Source organism: Vicugna pacos, chromosome 10 (assembly GCF_048564905.1).
Source record: "Vicugna pacos chromosome 10, VicPac4, whole genome shotgun sequence".
Classification (NCBI taxonomy): Eukaryota; Metazoa; Chordata; class Mammalia; order Artiodactyla; family Camelidae; genus Vicugna; species Vicugna pacos.
The window spans coordinates 64,283,707-64,292,984 of record NC_132996.1 but is presented as its reverse complement, the minus strand read 5'-3'; the positions used below and the strand labels follow the sequence as shown (position 1 = coordinate 64,292,984).

Genomic DNA, 9,278 nt, shown 5'->3' with positions numbered 1-9,278 from the left:
TGTTGAGTTTTAGAAAATATGGCTACTCATATAATGTCTTTAAGTATCATATACACCTTAATCTGGTATATGCAATATAAATATATATTATATAATTTTATATATAGTCAGATATTTATGTGTACAAGACCGGAAGAAAGTTCATATGTGTATCATTTATATATTACTTTGCTTCAGAAAGAATTAGAGGTGGGTACTAACTTGGGATTATATATATTTTCGGCTTTGTAACACAGATATTTTTCTGTGTCATTAAATACACTTTGAAGACATCATTTTAATAGCTGCCTAGTAATCCATTATTTGGAAATGCCATCATTAATGACTTCTCTATAATGGATTTTGCATCATTTCTAAGTTTACAGTGCCATAATACTACAATAAATTTCCTGGTAATTACATCTTTTAGATATCTATTATTATTTCCTTGGGATCAGTTTCTAAAAGTGGAATTACTGAATAAGAAAGTTTACTCTGTTTTTAAGATTGCTAAAATATAATTCCAGTTCCTAGATTTTGCCAATTTGTACGTGGGTAGTATCGCCACTAATCAACAATTTTTTCTTCCTATGATTGGTCCTTAGGAAAAAGAGACTACATACGATATGGTCTTTAGGATCTTTTCCAGAAAATTGTATTCCTTCAGGATGGCTGGAAATATAACTAATGCTATAGCAACATTCCAGCAAGAGTTTTAATGCCTGGGAGCCTCGAGGGTCCCCAAGGACGTTTCTGAAGAGATATATTATTCTTCATTTGCATATGGAGAGCTGAAGACATTGGCCTCTCAGATTCTTGGCCTGATTTCAATCAGATGGGCGTGGGGAGATTATGTTCACCAGATATGCTATGGAACTTTTTACTGTGAAATTGTAAAGAGATCCAAGGAGCCCTGAGGTCAAGTTGCAGCTCTGGGCTTTAGATTCTCACGTATGAAAATGAAAAGTTTGGATTAGATAATTTCTAAAAGCCGTTGTCTCTGGCAATGTATGGCGTCCTAGGTGACTTCTCCTTCCTTCTCTTCCTGGACATCATCTGCCTCATTTCTACAGGTGTTTTGTTTATGTGTTTCTTTCCTTAGGTCATCTTCCTCAGGGATGTCTGTGCTTCAGGAACCCCAGAAGCTGCAGATTCTGTATGAATCCTTGGAAAAGAGCATCCCTGAGTCCACCAAGGTGAGGGAGTTGGGGGAGACCTGGGGAAGAGGGCTGAGGTGTGAAAAAGATAGATTCAGGCCTCAGAACCTTCCTGGCTAGATGGAGGTACAAGTCTGAAGTCAGACTCCTTCCGCAGGGACAATCTTAATATCCGTATCCAGCCCACTGCCTTGCTTCTTTTTTGGGCTCTTCAACATCTTTTGAATCAATTCTACTGCAATCTCAAGTAGATTTCCTTATCTGCTCCAGGCTGTTGGTCACCTGCAGCTTGGCGACCAGCCTCATTCATCTGACACAAATATGATCGTATCACTCCCTCATTTTAAAATGTTAATAGCAATTCATGTCCAAGGCATAAATCTTGCACTCCTTAGTTGGATATACAAAGGTTTATCACAGAATCCCTCTTTATCTCACAACGTCCTCCTTCCAGATAACACCTGCTACAATCATTGAGCCCCTCACAGTTCAGCAGCTGTGTTATAACCGCCAATACCTTCAAGCATTCCTGCTTTTTCTCCTGCTTGAAACTACTTGTTCTCCTCTCTTTATTTCCTCAGGAAAAGACTACTTCTTCAAGACCAGCTTTAAGGGTTGCTTCTTCTCTAAGTCTCCCACCACTTCCTAGGCAGGTGGTACATTTCTTTTTTGGAACCCTACACCACCATATGCATACAGCTATCAGAACATGTGCCCAGCTATGATTAGACCATGCATCTCTTTGTCCATCTACATTTAACTGGAAGGCAGTGGCCATTTCGTATTCACCTTGGAATTCTCCATACTTAACACAAATCTGATACATAATAGGTGCTAAATAAATGGCATGGTATTAAATTTGGAAATAGGGAAAATTGTATGAATTTTAAAAATGAATGAATGAATGTCAGGAGAGCCAATGTGTAATGATTCGTCATTAGCTTGGATTTCTGTGTACCCTTCCTGGGCTGTTTTGCAGTATGTCTTCCAATGAATAGTCCAGTGACCCATCCTGGAAGTGTTGTTCTGTCCTGTCAAGTCCTCCTAACTCCTGGCTTTATTTTCCATGCCATGTCTAAGATTCAATCTCAAAGGAAAATTTCAACCTCCCCTGTTTTGTTCTGTTGCTCTTGTAGGTATATGGTGCTATTTTCAACATTAAAAATAAAAACCCATTCAACATGGAGGTGCTGGTGGATGCCTGGCCAGATTATCAGATAGTCATTACATGACCTCAGAAAGAGGTGAGAGCACTAGCTACTGAATGCTGAATGCCCCAGGATGTTCTCTGTGTGGGAATGCAGGAACTGAAGTGGGGGGCTGGGGAGAAGACCCTTGACACCTCTAATTCATACAGGTTTTGGAAGGGCGGCTTGGGAGGCTGCTTTAGGGAGAGGGCAAGACTAGGAGATAAGGCATGGGGGTAGACCACATAGACAATAATCCAAGATTTGTAAACAGAATTGGAATCCCACCTGATCAGTTCTTTTCCATCAAGATTCTGATCATAGGCATACACCTCAACAGAGATGCCTATGGCTGGAAATGGTTAGGAAGAGTTTTTCTTCCCCTGTGATTAAATAAACATACTCCAGTAATACCTGAGTCAGTGCTGGGTTTGAGATCTACATCTGCCAAATGATTAGTTTGACCTTGGGGATGTATGACCTTGGGAAGACTGCTGCTTTCTTAACAATAAAAAAGTGACTTTGACAAAAATTACTATGTCAAAGGTTTGTTAAACAATAGATAAGTCCTGTATATTTAATAAGAATGCCTTCTCCATCTTTCAGAGTATAAGCACTGAATCCCTTACTTCCTGGAGTAGGAATATTTTAATAGCACCCCACTCCACTTATCCATTAACATAGTAATTTGGGGAATTAGAACCCATCACCTGCAGTGACCACCCCCAGAGGAGTGTCAGCAGCAGAAGAGAAACAGGCCTGTGGTGGCAGACTGAACCCTCTACTCCAGGAGCTGTGGTGAGCTCTGGCTCTTTCCAAAAGTCCCCCTTTTTCACGTGCACACCAAGAACCAATCACTATGCCAGCGCCAGAGTGCTGGGTCAGTGTTAGCTTAGGCATCACCTCCTCATGGATCCAGTCTTGACCCCAACCCTGTCTCCTGTAATTCTCTCCACACCTTAAGCCTCCTCTCTTTTAGACCCTTAGTACACACTATATTTGGTGTACCTTCCATCCCAGACAATGGAGCTACTGGCCCACCCTCCCAAAGGCGGTTGACTTTAGTGCACCATCAGAAAGGAACAACCTTTAGTGTGTCAATAGTGATATATTCTATCAGGGACTCCAAGGACATTTTCTGCACCTCTCACCAAAAAAATAGGGTATCAAACAAATGAGTCTCTGGTACTCCAGACATGTCCAAGAACATTTTGTAAATTGTAGTGCAATCTAAATATGATTGATATTTGTTACATCAGGAGATGAAGGATGATCTGGATTATTACACCAACACTTACCACATCTTCACCAAAGCTCCTGACAAGTTAGAGGAAGTCCTGGCATGCCCCCAGGTTATCAATTGGGAACAAGCCTTCCCGATCCAAGGTAACTGGTCTGAATTAAAGGCAAAGACATCCTGGTTAATTCATAGCAGATATGAAAGGAGTGACACAATGCCTGTCTTTCTTCTCCCCCCAGGTTGCCAAGAGAGCTTGGGTCACGCAATACGAAAAGTTTCAGCTTCAAAATCAGTGCAGGTGGATTACATGAAGACCATGCTCTTTATGGCAGAAAAACCAGTGAAACTCAAGACATCAGTTGATGACAAGCTGGATTGGATGAAGTTATTTAAAATGCCTAACATGGAGGAAGACAGAAGGTGAGATTTTACCCTTTGCTCCCTAAATTCCTGATAGAATCACTCAGTTGCCCTAAGGGCCAGACTTGCAAATGTAGGATTTGAGACTAAATTATAATGGCGTATGAAGTTGGGTAAAGGAAAAGAATGATGTTAGCTAATGTTGGCTGAGCCTGGGCAGGGACTTCTTTAAAGGGGGTCCTTTGACATATTTTAACTCCCTTAGACCTCACAAGAGTCCTCCTGGAAAGATACTGGGCATTGAAAACATCTTTACTGAAACAGTTCATTTTTTCCCCACAAAAATACAACATACTATGCAAAGTATACAAGTGTACAAAGCAAAAAGTGAAAGTTTGCCCACTTGGATTGCCCTCAATCTTCCTGTCCACATGTAAATATTCTTAACATTGCTATGTATGCTTCTAGCACTCTGTATGTGTGAGCTGTTTTGTTAGTTTTTTTCCTACAATATATGCACATACTGTACTGCAACTTACTCTTTTCACTCAGCAATATGTTATATACGTTTTCACTGTAAGCTCACACAGGTATGTTTCATTTATTTTCACAGCTGCATAGATTTCCATAAGAGGGAGTTGTACAATTATGTATGTCCAGGTTAACACTCTTTTGTTTTATCTCCAGTTCTTCCTAATAACAAAAATTCTGTGATAAATGTCTTCAGAAATAGATCATTATACAAGTTGTATATTACTGAAAGATGGATTCTTAGAATGGAAATGGTTGGATAAAAATATGTGTATTAAATGAAATATATCACCAAATTGAATGGTAAGCGTAATTGAATGATAGTATAACATGAAAAAACCTGAGTGTCCTTCAGTAGGGACATGGATAGATTCATTATGGTACAATACAAACACTGGAATAATATGCAGTCATTAACAAGACTTTAACAAGCAGCTCTATGTGAACCGATAAATAAAGAACTACAAAATATATTGCTAAGTGAAACAACAAGATGGATAGAACAGCGTATACAGTATGCCATCATAGTATATGCACATGAAAAATTCCATGCAATGCCTCTGGAAGGTTACATAAATATATTGCATCACTAGCTACCTCTAGAGAAGGTAACTGTGTAATAGGAGACCAGAGAAAAAAGAAATAATTATTTCCCATTAATATCCATTTATGCTTTATAATTATTTCACTACTTCAGAAAAAATATCTAAATACACTTCAGATACATACAGTTGACTTAGCCAGGAGAGTCAACAATATTCAAATCCTGCTTTGGTTCAACTGTGTTCCTACAAGTATCTTAAGAGAAACATATGCACAGGGAAAAATACTAAATGGAAATTAAATAATACTTGATACTATAATTCTGGAAATCTGGAATGAAGTGTCTGTCCTAAGATGATTCTTTCTTTCCTCTAAGCCCAAATGCATATCTTGATGTCTTGTCACTCTGGGTTTGACTATACTACAGGAAGAAGGCAGGTGAGGTTGCTCAAGATCTTTGAGGAAGTCGGGCCAGGATCAGGATCAAGCATTCAAGACAGCGAAAACAGAATGCCTCACCCATGAGTAGACAGTTTAGCACCCGGTGATGGCACCACTAGCAAACATGGAGTGACTCTGAAATTGACAAATTGCTGAAAACGCTTCCTCCTCAACGAGGTGTAAAACTTCTTAGAGTTCTTCCCCTTGCCCCAACCCCCTCTACCCCTTCCTACAGATGAGAAAACTCAGTCAGACGACTTGTCCAAGGAGTGAATCAGGACTAAAACCCTGATTGTTACCACCAAAACCCCCAATATTCTTTTTCCTATATTCATGCTTCTTAAACTGCATTTTTGTGCTTCTGTAGAGCTATGTGGTTATGGGCTTTAAGACAGATGAAGCCAGGAGAGCAACATGGCTTTCATCTGCCTGTGATGTACATTTGATTGAAATATCTGTTGAAAGAAATATTATCCTGCGTATTTGTATGTTTTGTGGAGTAGAATTCAAAATCCACATTTTAAAAATTGAAGTATAGTTTATTTACAAGATCCTATTAGTTTCAAGTGTACAGCATGGAGATTCAACATTTTTATAGATCATACTTCATTGATCCTCAGAATAATGGCTATATCTCCTTGTACTGTACAATACGTCCCTGTAGCCTATCTTTTTTATACATAGTTTGTACCTCTCAATCACCTACAAAATTCTCATGTTTCATACATGGATTTTCAAAGAAAATTCAGCCATGTGGAGGGTTGCTCTGCCTGTAATCCTCACTCTTTTAGGAACATATGCTCATTGTCTCCTTTCTTAAGGTATTTGGTTGGACTTTTTTGAAATATATTATACTATATCTTGCTGACTCTCTGCTATGAAATGGATCATAAAGTACATAGGGTTTTTTCTCTCTCAGTTATTTGGGAAGATTTTGAAGCAGACTTATAAATAGTAGCATGTGTTTGTATTTTGTGTGTTTGTGCCTCTGTTTCCTTCTCTAGGCTGTGGGATCCTTAAGGAAAGGGATGGTTTCATATTCACTTTCTGCAATACTGATGTTTTGTAAATGTTGGCTGAATAAATGCACTTTTTTTTTCTGGACAGGGAAGGAAACTTTACGAACATCTTCTTGGATGTCTCACATGCACAGCTTGTAAATGAGCACTGGGACTTTGGAAAAAATGAGAGAAGTTTGAAATATATTGAGCACTGTCTCCAGAATTTTCCAGGATTAGGTGTGCTGGGTCCAGAGGGGCACCAAATCTCTTGGATTGTGATGGAACAGTCCTGTGAGTTGAGAATGGGTTACACTGTGCCAAAATATCGAGGCCAGGGCAACATGTTTCAAATAGGTTATCACTATGCAAATTATCTTGCTCAGAAAAATATGCCATTTTATTTACATGTGGCAGAAGGGAAAGAAACACTTCAAGAGGCAGTAGGAAGTTTTGGGTGGAAGGTTTGTCTTTGTGGCTGGCATCAGTGGAAATGCACCCCAGAGAAGTACTGCTGACTGGCGCCATTGTCCATTTCAAGGCTTTCTTATCAGTGAACAAACATCATTGCAGACAAACGTAGTAATTTACATTAGCACAAAAACCATCCAATGATTTGGGATTTATGCACTGCTTAAGCCCACACTTGTATAATATTTTGGTCTTCCTTCTCCTCCATATTACAGAAAATTAGAAGCTTGACCCTTCGGTGTCATACTTTTCCTTTGCGGTGACAAATATCTCAGAATTAAAATTACCCAATATCAATCATTAGTGCCAAGATAACCCTCTGGAAGTAATATTTTCTTCTTTGAAGAAGACATATTTGAAAATAAAAAGTCTGCTTTGAAAATTGTCTCCTCTGGTATCCTACTGTAACAAATTACCATGAATTTAGTGGCTTAAAGCAAAAATATATATATTTGTGGTAGTCAGAAATCTGAAATGTGTCTTATGGGATGAAAATCAAAGTTTTGGCAAGGCCGGTTCCTTCTGGAGTCTAGGGGAGAATCATTCCGTTGCCTTCCAAGCTTACAGAAGCTCTCCACATTCCTTGGCTTCTGGCCTTGCATCACATACTACCTTTTCTCCTTCAACTTCTATCATCTTCACATAGCCTTGTCTTATGTCTTCAAATCTTCCTCTTCCTCCCTTTTACAAAGAAACTTATCATTACCCTTGCAGGACATTTGATCCTGTCCAAAGTGCCCATAAGAATTTGGTCCATGCCAAATGGTTTTAGACAGGACCGAATATCAAGGACTTTTTGGTGTGGACCAAATATCATAGGGACGTTATGGACAGGACCAAATGCCTGCTAACCACTGCATATTGAATGAGAGTGTCCCGAAAGGAGGAAGGCATCTGGCAGAAGTATCACAGTCTATAATCAAGCTCCCTCCAAATCCTTGGCTGACCCTTGAAAGACGCATATGTGGGTATTACATTTGAAAATTCAAGTAATTTGAAAAGTGGGGTGATTGAAAAACTGTGTGGAGATATAAACAGCTTCCTATTGCTGGAATTCAGTCCTTTTGGGCTGTTCTAACAAAGTACCATAGACTGAGCAACTGACAAACAACAGAGATTTATTTCTCACGGTTTTGGAGGCTGGAAGTTCAAGATCAGTGTCAAGTTCTGGTGAGGGCCTTCTTTCAGGTTGTAGACTGCTGACTTCTCATTGTGTTTTCACAGTGTGCTCTGTAGTGGAGAGCAGAGAGAAACAGCAAGTTTTCTCGTGACTCTCATAAGGGCACAAATCCCATTCACGAGTGCTCCACCCTCATGACCTCATCTCATCTTAACCCTCAAGACCCCATCGCCTAATACGATCACGTGGTGTTTCATCTGCAAATTCCTACAAACTTGAGGAGAACTGCTTGTGTGTCTTTGTGTTTATTTCATGAAAGGGGTACAGATAATTTTGTTTGACTTACTTAAAAATGGTGTATAACAGTGACAACTTACCAGAGTTGTGTTTTTTTTTTTCAAAGAGGAGGGAGAAAATCATTAAATAGAGAGTAAATTTAAGGCCTATAAAGGAGAATTTAACCAAATGTCTCTCAGACTATTTGGCAAATTATAAAATGATACACAGAACTGATAGGAAAGTTCTAGGGATTAATATCCCAGACACAAGTTTAAGTAAAACAATGGGGTCAGAAGCCAAATTGTGGGGCACTGTGTCAGAACCATCCAAGGACTTTGGCTTTGAAAGGATCTAGAAAGGGTGACAGAGTTAAGGGGAGACTTTTGTTGTTGCTGAAGACAAGGATTTTAAAAACTGAAGAAAAGCAAGCAGAGACAGAGAGACAAAGAAAAACTAGATATGATAGAAAAATGGAACCACAAGGGAACTGAAAAGAGCTGATTATCAGGGAAAGAGTTGCAGGAATTTGTTTCAAGAGAAGGAGGGAAATGTCTTCTAGAGCCTGTGTGGAGATAGCAGGGTGGAGGAGAGTTCTTTATATTAGACTGAGCGGGGGGTCACCTACATTTGCAAGCCTTGACCTAGTTTTTAATCATTTTGAATAAGCCACTTCTGTCTCAGTTTTCTCAGAGGTGAGATAGCAGTCACGTTGCCCTGGGTGTTGTTTGGTGTATGAACTGCTCAGCACAGTGCCTGGTACCTGACAAGTTCTTAATAAGTGACAGTCATTGATATCAGTGTAAATGTTTTAAGTTTATTTAATAAAAATGTGTTGGATGTCTACTAGGTGCCAGGCTGTGTTTTAGGACCTGGGGACACAGGAACAGACATGCTGCCTCCTTAGAGAAGCTCTTTCTCTATAATCTCCTTATGTTCATTTGGCTTGGAATCCTGGCTCTGTGACCAACCAAG

At 39.4% G+C, this 9,278-nt stretch overlaps 1 protein-coding gene across 1 annotated transcript; it reads left to right on the top strand.

Moving 5' to 3' along the window:
- The first annotated feature begins 1,097 nt into the window (after positions 1–1,097).
- Positions 1,098–6,954, top strand: GLYATL2 (glycine-N-acyltransferase like 2). The gene is given in 5 exon segments (XM_006214908.2): positions 1,098–1,175; positions 2,273–2,380; positions 3,583–3,709; positions 3,803–3,983; positions 6,546–6,954. Coding segments are annotated over 5 exon segments (903 nt in total).
- The last annotated feature ends 2,324 nt before the right edge of the window (positions 6,955–9,278 follow it).